This window comes from Ammodytes marinus, assembly GCF_949987685.1.
Source record: "Ammodytes marinus genome assembly, chromosome: 7".
In the NCBI taxonomy this organism is placed as follows: domain Eukaryota; kingdom Metazoa; phylum Chordata; class Actinopteri; order Uranoscopiformes; family Ammodytidae; genus Ammodytes; species Ammodytes marinus.
Window position 1 is genome coordinate 26603811 of NC_137211.1, and position 24720 is coordinate 26628530.

The following is a 24720-nucleotide window of genomic DNA, read 5'->3' on the forward strand; positions in this document are numbered from 1 at the left end:
GACTATGACCCCAAGAACACCATCCCCACAGTCAAGCATGGAGGTTGAAGCATTATGCTTTGGGGGTGTTTTTCTTCTAAGGGGACAGGTGGACTTCACTGCATCGAGGGAACTATAGATGGGGCCATGTACCATGTAATACTGGGTGACAACCTCTTTCTCTCAGCCAGGTCCGTAAAAATGGGTCATGGATGGGTCTTCCAGCACGTCAATGACCCTAAAAATACAGCAAAGGCAACAAAGGAGTGGCTCAAGAAGAAGCACATTAAGGACCTTAATCCAATAGATATGTGGAGGGAGCTGAAGCTCAAGCGACATGGAAGAAAAAGATGGAAGAAAAAGATGACTGGAAAAAGTTTAAAAGTTCTCAGGAGCGATGTTTAATAATGAAGTGATATCACAGGACAGCTTATGCAGGAGTTCAGTGACAGGGAAAAAGTGAGAGCTCTTTCGACAGCAGAGTCTCATAATATATCTTGAAAAATGTCTATTGATTGGTTGATCTCGTTGTCTTGCGTTTTCCTGACCAATCCTCTTCTTTTGCCTGAAAGGAGAACTATGCTCCTAGCCTTGAATATTACTTCTTATCTAAGAGGAGTCAGGTCTGTACAGTAGTTCTTTGTTTAAGATAGATAAATCTCTCTTTCTCTGGCCTTGCTTTCTGGGAAAACATTTTACCGAACTTTCCTCAAAGGCATGTGCCTTTCCTCCCTTCCTTCCTGTCCCTGCTCTGTATGAGAACATTTAGATCACATGTTATGAATGTATTGGTTGTTTAGTTGATTATATAAGAGTGAATGTAAATATTATATGGTTGGTTATAACATCAATAATGTGTAAAATATGAATCCTGACAAGCCTCGAAACCTTAAAGATTAGGAGAGGATCTGCAAAGAGGAGTGGTCCAAATATCCTCCTGAGATGTGTGCAAACGTGGTCATCAACAAGACATGGCTGACCTGTGTACTTGCCAACAAGGGTTTCTCCACCAAGTACTAAGCAATGTTTTGATAGGGGATCAAATACTTATTTCACTCAATGAAATGCAAAATTATTTATCTTTTTTTTATATGATTTTCTGGATGTTCTGTCTGTCACTGTTAGAATAAACCTAGCATTAAAATTATAGACTGTTCATTTCATTGTAAGTGGGCAAACTTACAAAATCAGTGAGGGATCAACAATGTATTTCTTCCACTGTATATAGTTGGTGTTTGAAAGTTTAAAAGGATGACACAACTCTTGACAAATCGGCTCAATACAGCATTTGTTGATTTTTGAGTTCTACCACCAACATAAGGCATTTTCTGACAAACATATGTTATTACTACTTATCAGATGTGTTTAGAGAAAACAGCTTTGTACGAATGTATGAATATACTGGATAGTATGGTTACCGAAGAGTTCCCACTGTAGACGCATTTATTCATTTTCTTGTGTACAGTCCTCATGTAATAAACTGTTGGAATTGGAACACATCCTGAAGTATTCAAACTAGAAAGACATGTTGATCGACTCACTGTGAAAAAGAAATCTCAAAAACAAGAGTTCCATATCAACTGTATTTATTATCTGTTTACAGCGAGTCCCACTTCCATCAATGCTCAATCATTTATATATCTTTAGCGTAGCAAGTGCATAAAGACATGAATGCCAATGTCTCAATGGTGAGCTGGTGAACGGCATTATGGTCGGCTTTGAGCAAAAGCTGTCCGTCTGTGTTCAGAGAAGACAGAAGGATCATATATGGTATATAATATTCAATATGAAAAATTGTTAGATCAACTTAAAAGACATGTAGTCATCAGCCACATTTTACATTAGAGGCAACAGTAGAGCAGATGAATGGAGATTTCAGAGCTAGTGATCATTTTCTACAAAGACCAAACTGTTAACCATCCCTAAAACACACATGTAACCAGTGGTTTATCAGAACACACCACAGCAGTCACACTGAGACTAATTCACCAGGAATTAGGTGCTGTCAATCAATCTGTTTGTGTCAGGCTCAGTGTTGTTGTGAGAGAGGGATGAAAAGGCTGGACTGTAGATGGGCAGAGAGAGATCCTTTTATTGAGTGAATGAGGGAGAGGAAGATGTGAGATGAATAACACACTATCCATTCAAGTTGGGGGTAAGCAATTCTGGAGATGCAACAAAAAAAAAAAGCTGGTGTTAATACAAAGTCTGGGCTCTGTTACAGAGTCTAGGCTGTGTATTAACACCAGATTCTGTTTTAAGTATACTTGCAGTACAGTAAGGAAAATTTTAAGAAGTTATTCACTCAATTAGAAGTGATATTGCCAACACATATTCTCCAGAAATCACTTGCAGGTTAGACACATGGGATAACTGGGGCTGGACAACATGATGTGCCCATGTGATTTGAGATTTGTTTTCCCCCACTTTAAGAAGTGTGTGATCATTTAGACAAGCAGCATTATCCCATCAATTTTATGTGTGTGTGTGTGTGTATGTGGTTGGCGTGGTGACACAGCGTGGGGGTGTGGTCGAGCCGAGGCCTATGATTCGTTGACAGACATGGTATCCATGGCGGTGGGCAGGTCTCCTCCTCCCTGCTGCTTCTTCTTCTTCCCTCCTTCAGTCTGTTTCTTGGCTTTCTTGCTCATCTCCAGGTCGATGGGAGCCGGCTTGACAAACTTGAGTATCTCAGTCATACCTGGAGGACAGACAAGGGGAGTTCAAAATACATGTAATAATACTAGAGCCAAAATAACAAAACAGCTTAGCTTTCTTAACCAAGACTCAGATGAAATTATTGATATTTGATACTATGCCTCATGTCTGTCCTGTCTAAAGTAAAAGGTACAGTCCATTAGCTTAGCTTAGCACAAATAAACAAGGAGCTGCGCACCGTCTTTTCCCCCAAAACACAAGACTCTCCACTCTAACCGAGGTAACTACATGCGTCGTTTCATCTGTAAAACGAAAACTATTCTGTCGACCAATCAACAGACTGCAGTGTGTAGCTCCACCCTTTTGGGACGTCTTGGTACAAAAGGTGACAGCAATCGGAGTGGGCACGGTTCGCTTATTTTTGGTACGCGCTTCCCAACTTTTTGACAGTGGAAAAGAGCAAATGAAGGGTGTGGAAAGCCTTGAGCCACAGCTTACCAGGGGGCATGAACGGCCTGAGAGGCTCTGGGACAACTATGCCTTCTTCCGTCTGGTAATTCTCCAGGATGGCACACATCACACGCGTGGTTGCACACATGGTCGCGTTCAACATGTGCACAAACTCCGCCTACGCATCAGAGAGAGAGAGAGAGAGAGAGAGGGAGAGGGAGAGAGAGCGAGAGAGAGAGGGAGAGAGAGAGGGAGAGGGGGAGAGAGAGAGAGAGAGAGAGAGAGAGAGAGAGAGAGAGAGAGAGGGTTTATAGGGGATCAAAACATCCACCAAAGGACGCAGTGTGGAATGACATCAGCTTACCAACATTTGTCACATGGTTGGGCATTATGGGCCAGATCTTTGTGTAGCAGCACTCACCTTGTCCATCATCTTCTTGGTCTGTCCGTAGCGGATGCGGAGGCGCCTGGCCTGGTAGTCCAGACAGTTGGAGCAGGAGACCAGCTCTCTGAAGGCCCCGGAGCCAGGGAACCACGCCTCCAAGTCCAGCTTCTTACTGGCTGCATGGTTCAGGGCCCCTAACGGTGACCAAACAGTAGGAAGTGCTTAGCTGATATTACAGGTTTAAGGACATATGGATATAGATCAATATATGGTTTAATTGGCTAAATATCGAATTGCATCAAAGCAACGCCCAAATACATACAGTGGTGTTTTAATATGCTTTTATTTTGACAATCTCTCTGCATGTCTAAGTGTTACACCATTTCCAATAAATGTTTTGATTCTTTTTGTATTAAATCATGTGGTAAAAAGTTTTTTATTTTTTGTGAGTTGATATAAATGTAACAGGTTGCGTTAAACGGGCATAACATGATATCGTCTCATAAAAATCACAGGCCCCCCTGAATCGAATTGAGTTCCTATTGCGGCAGACTTTGCAATATCGGCAAATCTTGTATCGTTGTCCAATGAATCAATCTATGAAACCAGCTATTTGACACCCATAGCTGATATCATGGTATGAATGCATTTAAAACTCTGATTTCTGGAGGCATTCTTCACATTGTAGTGACTGAGGGGGACTATTTGATGGGGAAGGACACAGCTTGTTTGTGCATTAGGTTGAGTGTGGTGTGAGAGTGTCGGACCTACCAGAGACAATGTTGACGATGCGATAGGGAATCCCCAGTGACTTGTACAGCTCCTCTGCTGTCCCGATCATCTCATCAAACATCTCCCAGGACTTCTCTTCATGTGGAGAGGCGTACACAAACTGCTCAATCTACAAGGACAGGGGTTAAACACAACAACACTAAACCATTAGTCTAATTAAAATGTAGTCTGAGTACTAATGTTAAATGGCCTTTTCTCATTGTTTTTTATCTAGTCAAGTTCATAATTTAAATCTGAAAAAAAGTGACGAAACTTGACATTTTGCAAAAAAGGTTTTGCACCATTGGAAAAAAATGTTTTTTAAACCACAGATGTTCTGTTTCAAATCTGAAAACATAAAAATGAAATAAATACATTGCAATAGAGTAAATGTACACCCCTACATGGTTTTCCAAATAAATAATCACCCTTTCAAAACGATTTTCTCAACATATGGACACCCATTTTTAAGATCCCCATTTAGAAGGATTCAAAACCCGGACACCATATAATACAGTGCCAGATTTGAAACTCTGTTAAATCTGTCTGGGATTTTTTTTTTTTTACTGTGATTTTAACACTAACTTTTTGAGCCAGCACGTACCTTCTCAAACTGGTGGACCCTGAACATGCCGCGCGTGTCCCTGCCGTGGGAGCCCACCTCCTGCCTGAAGCAGGTGGAGAAGCCGGCGTAGCGGACGGGCAGGTCTTCAGGCTTCAGCCACTCGTCCCTCAGGAAGGCAGCGATGGGCTGCTCCGAGGTGGCGATCAGGTACTTCTCATCTATGGAGCTGTCGTCGGACTTCTCACTGCCCTTACCGATGACCTGAGGAACACACGAACACACACACACACACACACACACACACACACACACACACACACACACACACACACACACACACACACACACACACACACACACACACACACACACACACACACACACACACACACACACACACACACACACACACACACACACACACACACACACACACACACACACACACACACGTTTATAAAAAGGAGGAACTGTTAATCACCAGTAAAACATGTGAAATAGCATTCTGGCTAATTCTGGCACAGTTTTTATTTTTTATGTTTTTATTAGAGTGCATTGTCCCTGTTCAATTCAATAAAATAAATAAAATAAATCCAAAACCTGACAAAGTTATTAAAATTCTTCTCTGCCTAGCTAAATGTCAAATGGTTTCATAAATATTCTGCCATTCACTGAATCTAAGATGCTATCATAACCTGGGTCTTTTTTTTTTTTTTTAAATCAGCTCTCCATGTGGGCCACCAGATGGCACTGTCACAACTGAACTACACTACATGGCCAAAAGTCAAGCCATACCTGCCATGCAAAGATTTTGAAAGAGTCATCCATGCATTAATGACACTAGATTAGACTACTGATTTTGAAGATCGTATTGCTTGTTTTAAATGGGTTGGAGCCTTCATATCTATCAGAGCTTTTTACATGTTCATAATCCAATCAAAGCACAGGTCAAGATCAAGAAAATAAAAGGTCACCAAGCCTTTTATAGCGGCTGCTCCATATCTGTGGAATATATGTTTTGTAAACTAGCTGCAAGCACTGCAAATGTTAACAAATCCCTCCCCTCTGGAACTGCATAGTGCACCTTTAAAAAGGCTTTCCCCATAACTTTATATCACATTACCTTGTAAAGCTCGTCATCAAACTGGCTGAGCTGGGCCACCTCCTGCATCACCTCCTTCCTCATGAAGAAGGGCGTGTAGAGCATGGTGTAGTCCTTGGCGTAGAGGATCCTCATGGCGTAGTTGATGAGGGCCTGCTCCAGGAAAACCAGCGGGCCCTGAACACAACACAGCAGAGGAAAAACTAATAAACAGCTGCTCGCTAGGAAAGCTGGGACACAAATGTTGGTAACAAGTCATTCATTATGACTGTGGTGCGGATTGGGCAGATGGTATAAGACTTGATATTGGATCGTCAGCCCATGTAAGCTAGATGTCTGTACATCGTAAATATTGTAACGTCTGTATTTGAAACTCTGTTCTTTGCTTGCCTGTTAATTTGTCAATATACTGTCCCTACTGCCAAGACTGAGCCAGGGACTGTAATCGTTATAATTGCAAAACCCCAATAAATATATTGTTACACACATACACAGGTCACTGGATCTGCAGGTTAGGCAGTGTAAAAGGCTGAGGGGATCTTCTAAAGGATGAAGAATGCTGGTGTACAGGTCTGCAGCTATTGACTTGTTAAGAATAGATGTTAGCGTACCTTGAGGAAGTAGCCTCTGCTGCCTGCCACCACCGCCCCCCTCTCTCCATCAAAGCCATCGATCATCACCACCAGGTCCACGTGGGAATACTTCTTCTGCACGCTGCAGTCGCCCCACGTACGCTCCACCTTGTTGTCTGCATCCTGGCAGGAGGGACGCAAGCTCATTAAAGGTCAGGCGGGAAAATGGATCTGATAAAACATCTCGATAACCAATCAGATGAGCATTTGGGTGTAAAAGAAATGAGTAAAATTCAAGAACTTTTCCAGCACTTTCAAGATCAAAGTTGAATTTGTACAAGAACCCAGAAGATTTAAATGTATCTATGCAACAACAACAAACTTGCTTTTGATGTATTTCTATAAGACGGAAGGGTGTTCATATAATTGTTATGACAATCACATATAAAATAAGCTATTGACGAAAACAAATGGATTTTATATGAAAATGGATTTGCTGGGTCATGTGTGTAAACTCCTTGTGCGTGAAGATCTTGTTAATTAATGTGACAATGTGTGATGTATGAAAATGGAGTTAGAGCTACTCAATGGATGTATATTCAATAATGTATGGCTGAATCAAAGTAATGCAAAGTGCTCCTACTCTAAACACATGTGCGTCTGTATGAATAACCCACCTCATCATTGCTGATGGGGACAGAGGGGTGCAGCAGGTTACCGATCTCTCTCAGATACTCAAAGCGCTCGGCCTCCAGCTTCACCCGCTCAGTGTCTCCCTTCTCCACCGCCTCGTCCACCAGCACACGCACCTTCTTGATCTGTGTCACAGTCAGGGCCTGACACACACAACCACACACACAGTCAAACACACACACACACGCACACGCACACGCGCACACACACACACACACACACACACACACACACACACACACACACACACACACACACACACACACACACACACACACACACACACACACACACACACACACACGTGAATTTGGGGAGTTAGTTGCATGATAGTAAGCATCTAAAAGGAGTTATATATAATTTGTATTAATCAATCCAAATGAAAGATATTGTCATGTAAGTTTGCTAAACCTTGCAAGATTTTTTTTATTTATTTTTTAGATGAGGCTTAGGGCTATGCTCTGGTTCTTATGACACAGTTAGTATTTTGAACCAATCATGGCAGTTCTCATTGCCGAACATTGTTTGTAAACAATGGTTGTTGCCATGGATACTGTTTGATATTGCCACGCCCCACACAGTCCTGTCAAACAGTGTATAAATAGTAAACAAAGGTTTTATAATATTCATGAACATTTCACTTCAATCGGATTCTTTGAAATGTACTATTTTAGACCAAGTTTACAGAGGCTTCAAGTTGTAACTGTGTTTTCAGAGATGGACTGGACAGAACAACTAGCAGACAGAACGTACCGACAGTGTGTCAGCTGTGAGGTTCTCAAGGTTCTGGGCTTCTTCAGGTATGGCCTCGTCCTCCCCGACCGGTTCCTTCTTCTGCGTTCACAACACACACAAACCCGTGTTAGAAAGCAGCAAAAAATACAATTCATAGCTTCAATGTCTGGTAGGTGGACAGTACACATCAACAGTGATGTTTCTGCTTTCTCACTCTACTGTATGAGGGTCAACAGACTGTTCATGTATTAATTATCCTGATGCCTCCCAATCCCCACCTTCATTTTCTCCCCGATCTTCTTGCTGCAGAGGTTCTTGGCTTTGTTGAGGTTGTCTGCAGTGAAGCGGCCTGTTAGAGAGGTAAATCACAGTCAGTTTGTGTGTGTGTGTGTGTGTGTGTCTGTCTGTCTGTCTGTCTGTCTGTCTGTCTGTCTGTCTGTTGCAGCAGAAGCCACAGTAGACTAGTAACCGGATGACAGGTGTTGGGTTTCTGTCGTTGACAATTAATTCACCCTCTCATGCAGTCAGTCAAAACCTATTATACACATTGTAAACAAACGACTTCTGCCACTGAGACAGTCGCACCATTGTAACACTGCGCTTTCAGAATCATTCATGTTTTAAATCAATGTCAGCGTGTGTCGGCTACAGTAGCTGCAGTGCAGGGCGAGGTTGACTTGACATGCTGCCGGCTGGGATTGCATCAGATTGCACGTTATTGGTTACTACCCGGCATCGCTATGCTAACTCAGCATTAGCCAACACTTTGTATTGCATCCCGAGGATAAGATATTGGGAGTCCAGTATCAACGTCATGGTATCAACCTATAAGAAAGCTGCTTTTAACTACCGTTAACTACGTGAATGAATAGCATATGGCACATTTGAATTCGTTGAATGGTGCTAGTTGCGCTTACATTAGCATGCTAGTCTCTTCCTGTGAGATCACACCAGACTTCACTCAAATCGGACCACACATTATTCATAAACTCATAAACAAACGTCCAGTTACTGTACATGATTATTTTTTCTACAACCATACAGAACAATATCCAGTGGTCAATACGGCATGGGCATAATTCCCTAGGCAGAACAGTAACAATTTTAATTGTTCACTTTCTGAAATTAATTGTAGTCCTCTGGAGCTTTAGTAACGAGAGGATAACAAGAAATTAATGAGAAAAGTAGATTATATAGAGCATTTTTCTCAATTTTATGCGACCGAATAGAAGAATGTGCGTTTAGAATGCGTCCGATGTGAAAAGTCCTGGATGGGACCCTATAGATGGGAAGAAACAGTCTGCTGTAATTCATATGTTGACATTAAAAATGACAGATTTCGAATGGAGTTCCGCGCGAGCACCTCCCCGGTGTTGCACTGACGCTACGCTAACGTTAGCATGAGTAGCCACCGCGCTAACGTTAGCCACACATCATTGACTGAAATAAAAGGGCGCTTACATTTCCTCCACTCTGTGTCTGCGGCGACCAGTTTGTCGACCAGTGTGACATCTTTAAACCTCTTCCTCTGGATCTCGCGGATCTTTTCTGGGTCGCCGCCTTTATCGGTCCGAAACAGGTCCAGGTCCAGCACCATGTTTCCACGCTGTCAGTGTGTGTGGGAGAGAGACTGACTTGAGCGCACACTCAGCGATGACTGCTCAGACGGCTGCTGGGCTACTCGCTCGGCACAAGTGGGAAGTGTATGAAGTACAACGTTTCCGAGATGCACATGAAGGCAGCATTAGCCTATAATGCAGGACATTTTAGAATTAACTAAACAATCCAAGTACAGGACAACTTTTATTCAGATGAACACATTAAGGTGAACACTAAAGCTATTTTAGATGTACAAAGATAGGGGGGTTTCCTCCAGCCTGGTAACGTAGCCTACAGCATCATCAGCATCTTACCCTCTCAACAGAATCATACAAAATGCCAAGGATGCATCCTATAGCAATTATATATTTGAGCCAGTGACTCTTGTTTTTTTTTATGCATGAAAGGATGGGTATAATTTACAAAATGCAAAATAACTCACAATAATAATTTAGGCATATCTACATGTAGGCTAGCCTCACATCAGCATAACAATAATATGATTAATCCATTCCTATGCATATGAGATATGCACATCTACAATATAAACATGCATGAATACAATATCACAGAAGAACTTCAATAGCTCAAGTATAAGAGACAATTTGTGTTTTTGTATAGGCTGGGCTGCAATATGTATATTAGCAACGAAAGGTTCAATAAGCATTTTTACATGACATTGAAAGAAATAAAAATATGCTCTGTACTTTAAACATAAGCTTTTATTGACGTTACACACACAACTGTGTGTTCTTTTTATAAATCCTTCTTGTACACACACATCTAACATGTGAACACCTATTTTATATACATTAGTATAATAATAATCTTTATTTGTATAGCAACGTTCATAAAAGACATACAGCTCTAAGCTGTAAGTGGTTTACAATGAGAAAAAGTAAATGCAGCGAGTGATTAACATTAAAATGGACAAATAAAATGTATGTACTTGACACTACTATGAATGAGATAAAAATTGAGAAGAAATAAACCGTGCTTAAAGCTGCAAAGAAAGAAAGCCATATAAGATATGAACACAAATAGAAAGGCATAATAAGGCGTCAGTGAAAAGAAAATATACTAAAAAAGTTAATAATAATAATAATAAAGAATGAGTATATGCATAAGAAAAGTCATTTAATAGAAGCAGCATGTGTGGCTCCATGTGCAGCAAGCATTCACATTGGAGGAGGTGCTGCTGCTGATGTGGAATCATCCCGTTTGTGAATGTATTATCTTTAGACCAAGCTTTCTCTGTTTGAGTCAGGCCTTATATTAAAGGTGCACTATGTAGCCTAACTTTGGCTGTGTCAGAGAAGTGCACATCTCATAGCTGAATAAACAAACTTTCCTCATAGGAACATTGGATCCCTGGAACACTGTTTGAAGTTAGAAAGCTTCCTGAAAAGTTACTGTTTCACTGTTGTTGTTTACAGCAGCAGGGCCCCACAGTTTGGTTTAAATACATATTCAACGGGGGCGCCCTTAGCTCAGTTGGTAGGGCGTCCCCCCATGGGCCTCGGCCAGCAGCGGACCCGGGTTTGATTCCAGCCCGTGGTCGTTCTATGCATGTGACAAATATGTTTTATGAACTAACTGCAGGCTCTGCACATGTATACAAATCCCCCTCCTCTGAAACTGCATAGTGAACATTTAAGGAATTCATTTGAGTCTTTTTAGTCCATGGATGAGTGATCATCAGTGATCACTTATTGTTTTCCCTCATTGCCATCCCTGCTTCATAGATAGCCCACTGCAGAGCTGCCGAGGCCGGTGACTTGGCGAAGGCTTCCCCAGAGAGGAGCTCTATCTTCAGGTAAGCCCCCGGCCGGTGCAGGGCCACTCCATGGAGGTGGGAGAAGAGCAGAGGCAGGTCCGCAGGCAGCCTGTAGTGAGACACAAGCCTCAGCTCTGTGGGGATGTCCGTCTCTTCAGAATAGTCAAAAATTGCCGCCATGTATTTGGACAGATCCTGACCGCTGGTTTTGGCCCGGCCCACCTCCTCTCCGATCAGCTGCACGGCCGCATCAGAGCTGAATGTGTTGTTGGGTACAAAGCCCTGCCCTTCATCTGCTTCTTCTTCTTCCCCCTCTTCCTCTTCCTCTTTCTGGGGCAGTGGAGGAGGTGTTGTGCTTCTCTGGTTGAGACCCGCTGAACACATCACCAGGATGAAGTCACTGTGGCGAATCTGCCGGCAGTGCCACGCCATGGGGCCTTCCTCGCACACGCTCAGAGAGTCCCACAGGTCCAGGCACACCTGGGAAGGGGAAGGGAAAAGAGAGAGAGAGAGAGAGAGAGAGAGGGAGAGAGAGAGAGAGAGAAAATAGTGTCAACAACAAGTTGGCCTAATAACAAAAAGTGACTGTTCTACTAATATATTATTATTAGGCATGCATTAATGTAAATGCAGGGTTTGTGGCAAATACATTTTATTTTCATTGTGGATTTAAAGGTGCACTATGCAGTTTCAGGATAAGGGGGATTTGTTTACATTTCCAGAGCCATCAGTTAGTTCACAAAACATGTATACTCTACATGTAATTCTAAGAATTGAAAAATTATATCGTCATAAATCAAAACTAAATTATTTTGAGACACCTGGAACCAAACGTAAGACTAGAATATGTCTGTAAACCAAACTGTGGCTAAACAGAAAACTTCCAGGAAGCTTTCTGACATCAAACAGTGGTCCAGGGGTCCAATTGTACTGTGAGGAAAGTTTGTTTATCCATTTATGAGAATATACCTTAGAAAAATGTTCACATCTCAGACACACTCAAAGTTACACAGTGCACCTTTAAAGAACCAACATTTGGGTCTTGTTTGACCTTCTTCAAGAGTGTTAATAATACAGAACCCAAAATGCATTAGAGCCGTGAAGTGTCCTGTCCAAAGTATACCTGTGTGGCCATGTGCCTTTGGATGAAGGCCGCTAACTGCATGACGGCTTTGACGTGGGCGGGGCCATCGTTGCTGCTGTAGCAAATCAGAAGGCGAGGAGGGGTCCGCCTGTTTCCGGGCAACGCCATCACTTCCATCTGAGCCTCACTCTCTTGATCCACCTTGAGAATATCTGAAGAAATGAAGAAAAGAAAAAGATGGTTCTAGTTCCCATGATGCTACTGCTACTGGCAAAGAGGTGTTCACTGTCAGGTGGTGTAAAATCAGCAACATTTACCATGTATTACGGTGAGACACGGCAGGCACTGGTCAATTTGGGGATTTTTGGTGTATTTTGCATCCATAAAATGTCTATATTTTTTATAAAAGGTCCAAAATGTAAATGTAGGTGTTTATTTGACTAAACCTTGACTGTTGGCATCTGTATATTTCTCATACGACCTACAATTTGTTTTTCATCAATACCCAAACGTCTTAAGCACTTACATCATCTACACTTTCCATAATCACTCTTTGCACTATTCTGAAGGACATTACAGAAGGATTTGTTCATGTGTTGATAATGGTCTGATTTATGAAACATTTTCTTCTTAGAGAGAAAAAAAACTGAGGCCTATAATATAATAAGGCCTATAGTATTTTTTGATTCATACATTTAAAAAAAAAAAAGTACATAAAAACTGTATCCAAAATCTGCTGTGTAAAAACTTTGGACACCAGTATGTTGTAAACATTGAATAAAGATTTGAACTCTTTATCCAACAATTGTTTTCAAGTAAGTAATCAACTGGCAAAGTGTCATATCTATAAGTTACAAAGTTGACCCTATTCACAGTGCAGTGTCTTGTCTTAAATGAGCTTGTGTTAAATGAAAACAGTGTATTGGACACAGTGTATTTGGTTTGTCTCTGCACCTGCTGTCATGTTATCTTTCTTCATCTGTGGTGTGGTGGTCCGTGTGATGAGAGCAGCTACAGTCACCCCCAGTATGGCTAGCACAGCCAGGCAGAGTGGAAGCAGCAGAGCCCAGGACACACTGGCAGAGGGAGACGTGTCTTCTGAGGACAGGGGCAGTTGGGTTTACAGGACAATTCATTAGTTAAAGCCCATGTAAACCCAAATCCACAAAATCCTTCTATGTTATTTGCGGAGTTAATTGCATGATAGGCATATTTATCAATCCAAATGAAAGATATTTGTCATTTAAGCTCGATAATAATTAGCGTCAGGAGAACCAAATCATAGAGCCTGCCTTATCTAAACCAAATTTCTGATAAGTTAATCAAACACATTTTGCATTACAAGGTTTGCATTACAGTGCATTGGGACCTCCTCTACCTTTTTGAACGTGCATGACCTGAACATCGAATGTTTTCCTCACTGCGTCCATTTCGTTAGCCGCAATCTGTCACACAAGAAATGTTGAGCATCAAAGTTCATTTTCGATCCTTAATTGAAATTGGATAAACCCACATTTAATGATAAACACAACACAGACATTAGACCTTATAATGTTCATATAGCGAACATATTTGCATCCAGAGGGTTATTATTACCCAGCAGACTGAGGGAATTTAGATAACTCCATAAGATGTGGAATATAGATTAGCATAGCACATGCGGTTTTTATTCACCGAACAATGTATTTTGCTTGAAAAGCTAGAATATGTATTTATATAGATAGGTATAATGCAATGTATAGTTTATCTCTTTTTACTTTACCTCACAGGTGTAGTTGGTTCCTTCCTGAAGATCATTCAGCTGATAGCTGTGGTGAGTTTTGTTTTTGGAAGAATTCTAAAAATAAAAATAAAAAAAGGGTTCGGGTGAGTTAAAAATTATTATGTCATTAATACAATACTTCAGTAATAATAAATATACAACAAGGTATTGATGCACAGAATGAAACAAAAACAGAAGAAGGTACAGAAGAAGTTACAAGCACTCACAGCAGGTGTTATATCGGTGTATGTCTTCAGGCCCTTTGCATAACACACTGAGAAGTAGCTGTGGATGCCCAGGTGAGGGGGAGCCAGGTTAAAGGTCACATTGATGGCGGGCCCTTCCTGCAGGACCTCAATATGTTTGGGGTACCAGTCTACACACCACACCATGAAATATTGACAGACATATGTAAAGCTGATCATAAGAAGGAATGTTTTTATTATTTGAAGACATTCTTGTAGGCTACCACAGGGAGGCTTTATTGGGGACATTTGAGAAAGTGTCAAAGCAATTTAGCTCACCCTTTTTGCACTGCTCGAGACCGTTCTTCTCTGCACATGCTGCAAAACCATAAAATGCATATTACTATACATTGTGTGTGTGTGTGTGTGTGTGTGTGTGTGTGTGTGTGTGTGTGTGTGTGTGTGTGTGTGTGTGTGTGTGTGTGTGTGTGTGTGTGTGTGTGTGTGTGTGTGTGTGTGTGTGTGTGTGCTTGAGTGTGTCTTACAGCGTGTGGAGAATATCTTGCTGTGGGTGAACTTCTCCCACTTCTCAGGTACCGGCAGAGCCATGACTGACACAGCGTACTGGGAGCCCAGGGAGATGCCAGGGAAAGGGTCTGACTTGTACACCTACAGCACAATACAGGGGGCTGTCATGACCTTGCTTTGATTTAAGCACACACTACACACTTTAATCTGATACGATGAGATAAGTATGGTGGCCCAGAAGGGTCAACACACAGCCACAGCACAACAACAAAAGCCACAACACCAATTCAAAAGTCACAACGGAAGTGAGCAGCAGTACCACTCTATTATTGGTCCAGGTTGCCTAAACTGTAGAACTTTTATTGCTGACAGAAGGGCCGAAAATTTGAAGAAGACAGGAGATTACAGCAGTCAAGCCAGCCACTCCTATATTTAAAGTGTACCCGTATTGCAAGCTTTACGGTAAATGTACAGAGATGGCTAAGGGCAAGCCAACAGGCAAACTGAACAACTTTCTAGTGTCATATTTTCATATTTTCAACAGAAAAGTTTTATTTTACAGATGTCTGACCTGAATGGGATATAAAATATAATTGTAGGCTACACAAGCAACCCGCATGCTATAAATAATAAAGTCTCAAACTGTGTCAGACTTGCCGAATTTAACACATAGATATAACAATTTGTCAACGTCCCATTAATAAAATAATAATAATACAATGGCAGTTTAAATAAGCAACTTTCCAAAAGTTACTTTTTTAAATACAGATGAGGCTGGTTTGACCTGTTTGGCCAGGAAAAACAAGAGACGGCTGGCCTGACAGCAGTAATACAGTATTCTGTCTGTTTTGCATTCATGTTGTGGCTTATGCAGATGTATTGACCCTTCTGGGCTCCTACAGTTGTATCATAAAAACTCTTGAAAAAATTGTATACATAATAAATATAAGACAAAAAATATATGTATCTAAAAATGGTGATGTGAAAAATGCAAATTTAGGGATTGTAATTTTCCCCAAAAGGGCCTTAAAAATAAAAGTAATCTCTTTTTTGAAACTGACAGATATTGACTATATCACATACAGGTAGAGCAAGAATTTTATTTTTTTAAATAAAACACTGTAGTTATTAAACTAAGGCTTAAGCTGAAATGGAGTGATCTCTGATTGATTATCTCAAAAATGATGCCATTAATCTAATGAATAACATTTTTAACTGTAAAAAACATTTTTTGTCTAATATTGACCGATTCATACAGTACAAAGTCACACACACAGTACACCAAACTCTGTTATGGATACCCCTTCTTAAAAGCTACACTATGTAGTTTTATGGGAGGAGGATTTGTTTACATTTGCAGGGCCTGCTGCAGTTAGTTTCCAAAACCTGTACATGTAATTCATCTATGTAAATCATCATAAATCAAAACTAAATTATTGTGAGGACCTGGAACCAAATGTAGGACTAGAATATGTTTGTAAACCAAACTGCAGGCCCTGCTTCCGTAAATAACAACAGTGAAACAGCAACTTTTAAGGTACATTTGTAACTTTAAACAGTGTTTAAATTACATTTTCCTACGAGGAAAGTTTGTTTATTCTGACAGACCCAAAGTTACATAGTGCACCTTTAACACTGTATCCTGTAATTATTTCCTTTTGGATGTTTGTGTGTTTTCCCCTGCCTCACCAGTTAGTGAAGCATACAGTCTAGTATATTGCATATCTTGCCTGTGGAGAAATACATAAAAATGCACAACATGCTATGCGGTCCTTCAGGTAAAAAAATGTGCCCGTAAATAACAGGCTCCCCCCTTGACAGCGTTTGTCACAGTCCATTGTAGGCTATGGCTGTTTTTCCTAAGGGTTTGAAAGTTACAGAGTTCTCACACACATGATCAATAAGCTGTGAGCATTCCTGTGTAAAGTATGCTAGTGAGGGGATGTGATTGTGTGTGTGTGTGTGTGTGTGTGTGTGTGTGTGTGTGTGTGTGTGTGTGTGTGTGTGTGTGTGTGTGTGTGTGTGTGTGTGTGTGTGTCCTTGCTGCCTACCGTCTGGGAGTGTGACACTGGGAGGGAGAGGTTACGGTGGAACAGAAAGAGCTGACAGGCAACACTAGAACCTCCAAGCGCCTGGAGGAACACCTGAAAGCCTCGCAAGAAGGCAATCCCTGCAGCATAACACACACAAACAAACAAACACACACACACACACACACACACAAACAAACAAAGTCAAATCCATAGAACACCTACAAATCTCATATTAAATTGGCAATGAGGATATAATATCTGGCGGCCCCTTTCGACACAAGTGGAAGCGTTTTTACCATGCCAGCAGTTGTTCTTTGGAGAACAGTTTTTGTATATAGTTTTCCTTAATGCTTTTGACCAGGCATTAAGAAAAACTATATAAAAATATACATTACATTGATTTTCTCATTTGTGCTGATACATGTCATTTATGATGACTCGACGTCATTGAAAATGAGGGTCACCCCTCAATTGGTCTCTCGAGGATAAATAAAAGTTAAATGAAATGAAATTAAATGATCATCCGAGGGGAAATGAGACGGTTTCAGAAATATTTTAAAAAGTATCTCGTAGCGACGTTAAGGTTTCCCACCAAGTAAAACATGTCTGAAATACATGTTGTCGATGTCAAACCCTTGGGCCTATAAGACAAAAGACTTTCGGGGCAGGTGACTCTTGTCTGACATGATCTGAGTTTTCAAAACTGGCTCTGCTCCTAAAAACCAACAAAGTTATAGATGAATTCTCCCTGTTTCCTTATACTAAGTGCATACAGAAATGAGTTTGAATGTTTAGTGTGTATCAACAACATACCATAGTGACTGGGCTTCCAGGACACAACGATGGTGTCAGATGTGGGGTTGGGCTCCTGGACATATTCAACCTCCACATCGTTTGGTGCGTGGACATAATGCTGACAGATTTGAGGGTCTTCCCTTCCTAGCAACTCAAAACATGGCCACGGAACACAACCTAAGGATCACAATAGAGTAGATTGATTGATAGATAGATAGATAGATAGATAGATAGATAGATAGATAGATAGATAGATAGATAGATAGATAGATAGATAGATAGATAGATAGATAGATAGATAGATAGATAGATAGATAGATAGATAGATAGATAGATAGATAGATAGATAGATAGATAGATAGATAGATAGATAGATAGATAGATAGATAGATAGATAGATAGATAGATAGCTCTAACATGTACCCAGTTCATTCACCTCTTCTTATTGTGTTACCATCCTGTCGTACTCAAAATGTTGGACCGTTTGTGAAGTTGGACAAATATTTACAACTGTCATTAGTACATCCGGCATTTGTTTTGTTATGCCCTCAGTGAATCGGCGGTTGCCCTTTCTGTATATTTACTTTGAGGCTAGCGTGTGTTGAAGTGCTAATATGAAGTGCAAATAACGTGGCATGTGCAATGGGAAAAACAAAAGCTTCAAGTTAACGAGGTGCGAGATAGAGATCTCTGGAGAGAACACAAGGAACAACACATCATGGCCGCCAAAGGTATGGTATGTTCCTGCAATTAGTGCAGCCAATGTGTAAGGTAAGACACCAAGTAGTTCGGAAAACAAGCAATCTGATTGGTCAACAGGACATTTAGAATGTGCTCAAAAATCAGGAGGACAGGACACCTTAAAGGAGAAGTAAGTGATATTTTTTTGTTAATATATGGGTTAACTAAATCACTATATTTCTACATCAATCACTTAAGCAGTATGCACAGTTCATAACACAGGTCTCCCAGTCATTCAGCTTTGCAGAAATTGCCAGATCAAATTTTGAGTATCCCGTTCGTTATTATCCAATCAGGAGACAGAGCGCTATAAAGAAGGCGGGTCTCTGTGCCTGTGAAGGATAACTCGCTGCTCTATCTGATGAAGACGGATGCGCGTCTAAGTGGTGGTGACGTAGGGACGAGGGAGGGGACTTTTAACTGCAGTCACTGACATGATGTTAGCTAAAAGGACCATATCACTTACTTCTCCTTTAAGTCCGCTCTAAAGATTATAACTATTTCCATGGCTCCATATAGCCTGGCTCCGCCCGCCTACCTACTTCCGCCCACATTTCATTTTCCCTTCAGTAGTCAGTCTGGGGCTGGGTTGTATTAGTGGGTTCCTGCTCGAACAGATTTCTGAGTGTTCAATCAGCGAACAGAGCGAGTGGCTGAGAACGATGACGTCGAAGTCGCGCTCCAGTTTCAGTTGAATGCTGCGTTCCTTTATACTCTGAACTCGGAAATGTCCGACTTGGTAGTTCCGAGTTCCGACCTGTCTGTGTTCCAGTGCATCTGCTCGGGAAAGTATGGACACCTACAACCTTTCTCATCCAAATAACTAAACGTTAGGCTCTGGCAAGTTACCGTTGCCAGGTAGCGGTATATCCATAAACTACAATATGTATTGAAGTCGGAAATTTCCGAGTTCCCAGTACAACTGGAACGCACCGTCAGAAGCCGGCTCATGACATACGTCACTACCAAACGTTATGCGATTGGTTGGCTGATCCAGAGTGGCACTGGGCAGATCCAATAGTTTTAAACTTCAACAGACACCAGCCTCCAAGTGAGTGAACGTTTGCCAAATAGAGCAGTTCCAGACCTTCTGTGCAAATTAAATGAAGTACGATGGTCTTGTAGCACCAGGCTAGGCTCCATAAGCTACTGGTTAAACATTCTCAATTTAATTACGACTGTTAATTCCCTAAAACATTAATACATTTTGATTTTGTTGGTAGTTTTCGTATAATTGTAATATTGCACTCGAGGATGTGCTTCAACGTCATTTTGGCACTTCAGTGATGCTTGCGGACCGCATACATGTTGTGCTCAAATGACGTTTAAGCACAACAATAATAATAATAATAATAAAATAATAATAATCATATTGCTTAAATGAGACTTACTTCCAAACCCTCTGATGGATTTGAAACCAAGAGCCCTCCTGACATCAGCTCGGGTTATTCTGCAGTATTCACATCCAGCTCTTCCCTGTAAAGAGGAAAAGCAATCAATCAGACTGGATTTTTAGCATTATGCATCTTGCAAATTGTGTCCGTATTACATATCAGGTGAGCAGTCTGGATGAATAAAGGTCTCCTAACGTAGGAAGGACGATAAAAAAACACTCATAAAAGAAACACCAGGATCTCAATAGATTGTATTTATCATCAAAACAACTCCAGGACTGTGTATAAGGAGAATTGTCGAGGATTTGAAAGAACACACACTGAATCGTTTTGTAAATGTTTAAGAGAGGGGTGGATGAAGTTTTAAAATTAATAGTTTAACATTTTATATTTTTAACTTTTTGCCTCACTCGCAGGCGACAGACAAAAAAGGCTAGAGAAACAGTTCTTGTAATTGTGCGTGCATTTTTTATTTAGAAATGGGCAAGGGTCGCTCATCCAGGTTAGCTTAGCTCAAACACTGGTAGTCAAGGGGAGCAGGTCAAAAGATAAACTTTACAACATCACTAAATGCTCCTGTGTGCTTGTTGGGACTTGTTAATTCACCATGTAATCTTGTGCTATATATTTTTACACGTTATGTTATTTTAGAATCAAATACATAAATGACAGTCACTGGCACTTCCTTGTTTCCTTACAGTATGTTTTCTTTTTAAAATATTTAGTGTGCAACATAACATATTAAATAAGCAAGTCCCAACAAGCACACAGGAGTGTTGAGTGGTGTTGTAAAGTTTATCTCTTGACTGGCTACCCTTCAGAGCTAAGCTTACACGGATGACTGACCTTTGCCAATTTCTAAATCAAAAAATGCACGCACAGTTACAGGAACGGTTTCTGTCACCTTGTATTGAGTTGGCGAGTAAGGCAAAAAGCTAACAATTTTGAACAATTCCTTTGAAACCTCAGAGGAATGGCATAATGAGCCGAGTTCAGACACAAAGAATGGGGTTCGATTTCAAAAAACATCTGCACTAACTTTAAATGCCAATGGCTGAAACCCTCTATCAGCTCTGACAGCGCTGTCATAGGGACTTTAAATCATTGACCCAATCGCTTCAGGTTCAAACAACATGGCTGCTCTGTTTCTTCTGAACACATTAGATGGCACGTGGATCCAATTCACAGTATCAGCTGCTATTGGGTCATTTGGTGTTGAAACCATTGTTGTTAAGATGAGAAACCTGATCCAGTTGAAACGAATGCATATTAAAAAAGGCATGATTCATCGGATCGGAATACTGTTAGGATTGAGCAATTTCATAAACACGTCTGTCAAACGGCTCTAAAGAGGAAATATTGTTTCCATTGTTAGCAGTGGTGAAGTGTGTGCCTGTGACTTACACATTCTCACTGTAATTCACTTATACTGTAACTAGACTAACAGGTGGAGACTTCGAGAGGGGGAAGAAACATTGCATCTGCCTCAGGCTGTGTGTGTGTGTGTATGTGTGTGTGTGTGTGTGTGTGTGTGTGTGTGTGTGTGTGTGTGTGTGTGTGTGTGTGTGTGTGTGTGTGTGTGTGTGTAGGTCTGCACAATAGACTGTCAGGTTGGGTAATTTTACCATCAGAAAGTCCTTGTAGCCTAAATACCTACTTGCACGCAAAGCAAGCTGACATCAGAAGAACCTTCTCAACATGCTTAGAACACACACACAGCTCCATCTGTGAACTGGCACGCTCACAATGCGGCTTTTATAACTTCACTTTTTGAAGGACACATACATGACTGAGTAATGTCCCTTCATCTAGTCACATGTGCCTGTTTGTTTGAATATGACAACACACATTACATTTACCAAACCTTCCCATGAACTTCTTCCCCAATTTCCAAAACTTTAAAAAAGCCCGTTTCACAAATATTCGGCTCAAAAATGTGATTCTTCCTGCATTTCTCTTAAGCCATGATGTGTTATATTTAATATTTAAAAGACATAACTTATTAAACACGTACTTCCCCATGCATTGTTGTGGATAAGCAAAGAAGCAAGGCTTTCACATTTCAGTTACTCAAGGAACTACTTTGCATAAGGTTAGACATGTTTTGGAATTTATATGGACATGTTTTAAACACTTGTGTATATTCAAAATGTTTCCAAAACAGTCAGTTACGGTAATTCCAAAAGTACTTCCAGGCCTAGTTTCTTTAGGAATGTCCTGACCATGGGAACCCTGGACACTTTGATAGAGAACAGGAGAAGTTGAGCTGAAGATGTTCATCTCCTGTTCTGTTCCTCTCCATTTATGAACGTAAACAACTCTGTGACTGAGGCTGAAAACTGCGTGTGCTAGGGGTCAAACCTTTGATGGTGTAAATACCGTAATGCCTGGAGCTACAGTACCTATTAAATGTGTTTTTGTAGAACTTCTTGTCATTTGTCTCATTTTTCTTTTTGATTGCTTTTATAAAAATGGCCATCTGCGAAACAGACATGCTGTTAAAAAGTTGTTTTGAATCTGAGACACTGGGAGACTTTTATATTAATATTCATAAGCAAAAACAAAGGCTTTAAAAAACAACATGCGTGACGAGCTAAATAATGTGACCCAGAAAAACTTTCCGGTAAACAATGTTAATATAAAGTTCTTCCTCACTTTACTGTTTATCCATCTCCCAGGACAGTGGTTCCTAACTATTTTCACTTGTGACCAGTGACCAATTCAAAATAAAGTGTTGCTTAATGTGGGTTTTAGGGGTTGGAAGATGTTATCCAAGGGAGTATAATCATTTATTGCTAAAAAGAAAAGAAAAATACATTTAAATAAAATACAAAGTATGTAGTGTTCTATTCCACAATATTCAAATTAATTTACATTTACTTCACATAGTATCTATTCTTTATAGGCAAGGCAAGGCAAGGCAATTTTATTTATAGAGCACATTTCAGGCACAGGGCCACTCAAGGTGCTTCACAGGGTTAAAATCAAATAAAGAATACAAATACAAAAAAAAAAAAAAAATGAACAAATTTAAAACATAGATAAAAATACAACATTTAAATAAAAGAATTAAAACATTTTACCAAAAAAAAAAAAAAAAAAAAAAAAAAAAAATTACAGGTTAAAAGGGAAACAAGAACGTTTTGAGACCCGATTTAAAAGAGCTGAGAGTCTCAGCGGACCTCAGACTCTCTGGCAGTCCGTTCCAGACATTGGGCGCATAAACGCTGAATGTCGCCTCTCCCTGTTTAGTCCTAGCTCTGGGGACTTTTAAAAGACCTGTCCCAGACGACCTAAGGGCTCTGGGCGGCTCATAACGTATCAGCAGATCAGTAATGTATTTTGGCCCTAAACCATTTAAGGCTTTGTAGACCATCATCGATATTTTAAAATCAATTCTTTGAGTGACAGGAAGCCAGTGTAAAGACCTAAGAACTGGGGTAATGTGATCTACTTTTTTGGTCCTAGTAGAACACCTTGTCTCTAAACTAACCATTTATTTGCACCATTTTTGTGTTCACTTAGGTAAGAGGTTGCTCTCTTCACTAGTGTGTTTCTCCTGTATCTTCTTTTATTATTATTTATTATTTATTTTCCATTGATGGAGGGAGCATGAGACTCAAATATGTCATTGCCAACAACTGTTGCTTTGATTGTCACGTATATGGCAAATAAATCATTTTGAGAGAAAAAAAACAAACAAAAATAAAGCAGAAATAGTTTTCGTCTGCTTTCCAAACCTGCTCGCTGCTGACCAAACAGATGTACCTTGAGACTCCATAGGGGGTCCAGATCCCAGAAACACATAAAGTTATGACTTTCCACCCGAATTATTGTTTTGTTTCATTAATGTATGATAAATATATATCTGTTAATTGTCCCATTATCTCAACATCACAACGCTGCTGAGTTCGACAGGGAAACAGTCTGAGATTTATGTTGTGGAATAACAAGCGTATCTTGATGAAAATAAAGCATTGAAATGTGTGCAGACTTTTGTTGCACAAGACATAGGATGACAGCCAGTCAAACCATAAATGAACATAATGTCTTTACAGTTCTAGAAAATAATAACCCGTGGAGATTACAATGTTCTATATTTAACGTTAAAGGTGGACTGAGCAAATCTGGAGAACGTGTGTTCTAAAAAAAAATCACTTTTTGTTAAAAAAACAGAGTATACCTCCTTACGTTCTGCTTCCTGTAAGTACCTGTGTGCGCTGGAGTGTTAATACAAAGCCTAGGCTCTGTCAACGGGCATGTTGCTATCTGTTGTTGTTTACATACCTGTTATCAGAGCCTACGCTGTGTATAAATACTGTCTTTTTTTCAGCGTACACACAGTATGGACAGGAAGCAGATCGAGGAAATACTCACGGATTTTGACTAAAAGTTATTTTACCAAGCGTTCCCTGAGAATGACTCCATCTTTAAGTCCATGTTAGTTGTCTGAGAGTCAGTGCTAAGCAGCTGTAACTGCCCAAACAAACATATCATAAAGCATGTTTGTCTAGTGGACCTCAGTGGTATACTCCAGGTTGGATGGAATGTCTTAGTAGTTTGAGTCTGACTACATAAAAATCCCCCCCCAAAAAAAGAAGCAAGGAATGTAGATACAACATGGTGTCAACAACACAGTCGCGCTTACCTTACACACACACACACCTGAGTAAATGTAGGCTTACCTGTTGTATACAGTCTAGGCTGCAGTCCTGAGGGGTCATCACATCCTCCTCTTGAGCCCAGACCAGCACACAGAGGGCCAAGAGCTGGGATAGAACTAGAGCTGCCCTCCACATGCTGCTACCGCCAGCAAGACATGCTCAACACACACACATACACACTCTGGATCATATGGCTGGAAAAAACCACGGCCAAGTGTGAAACCTAAAATCAGTCAACCCTAAAATGT

The 24720-nt window shown here is 40.6% G+C and overlaps 2 protein-coding genes across 3 annotated transcripts; both read right to left on the reverse strand.

The window, feature by feature from the left end:
* Positions 1–2049: 2049 nt before the first annotated feature.
* sars1 (seryl-tRNA synthetase 1) lies at positions 2050–9540 on the reverse strand. Its single transcript, XM_080030694.1, has 11 exons — positions 9372–9540; positions 8189–8259; positions 7929–8009; positions 7160–7318; positions 6522–6665; positions 5932–6087; positions 4848–5069; positions 4244–4373; positions 3509–3666; positions 3136–3265; positions 2050–2680 (listed from the first exon to the last, which is right to left on the reverse strand). The coding sequence occupies exons 1-11, from the start codon at positions 9505–9507 to the stop codon at positions 2523–2525; spliced, it is 1545 nt and encodes a 514-aa protein (XP_079886820.1). The 5' UTR covers positions 9508–9540; the 3' UTR covers positions 2050–2522.
* Positions 9541–9755: 215 nt separating this feature from the next.
* On the reverse strand, positions 9756–24705 carry LOC307252786 (interleukin-17 receptor D). 2 transcript variants are annotated; one of them, XM_080030576.1, is made up of 12 exons: positions 24494–24705; positions 19806–19890; positions 17692–17850; positions 16897–17015; positions 14863–14986; positions 14657–14695; positions 14360–14508; positions 14133–14207; positions 13749–13815; positions 13325–13465; positions 12410–12582; positions 9756–11766 (listed from the first exon to the last, which is right to left on the reverse strand). In XM_080030576.1, the coding sequence occupies exons 1-12, from the start codon at positions 24605–24607 to the stop codon at positions 11215–11217; spliced, it is 1797 nt and encodes a 598-aa protein (XP_079886702.1). In that variant the 5' UTR covers positions 24608–24705; the 3' UTR covers positions 9756–11214. The 2 variants fall into 2 exon arrangements, with proteins under 2 accessions (XP_079886702.1, XP_079886701.1); XM_080030575.1 differs by having other exon boundaries at positions 9757–11766; positions 13325–13468.
* Between the last annotated feature and the right edge of the window lie 15 nt (positions 24706–24720).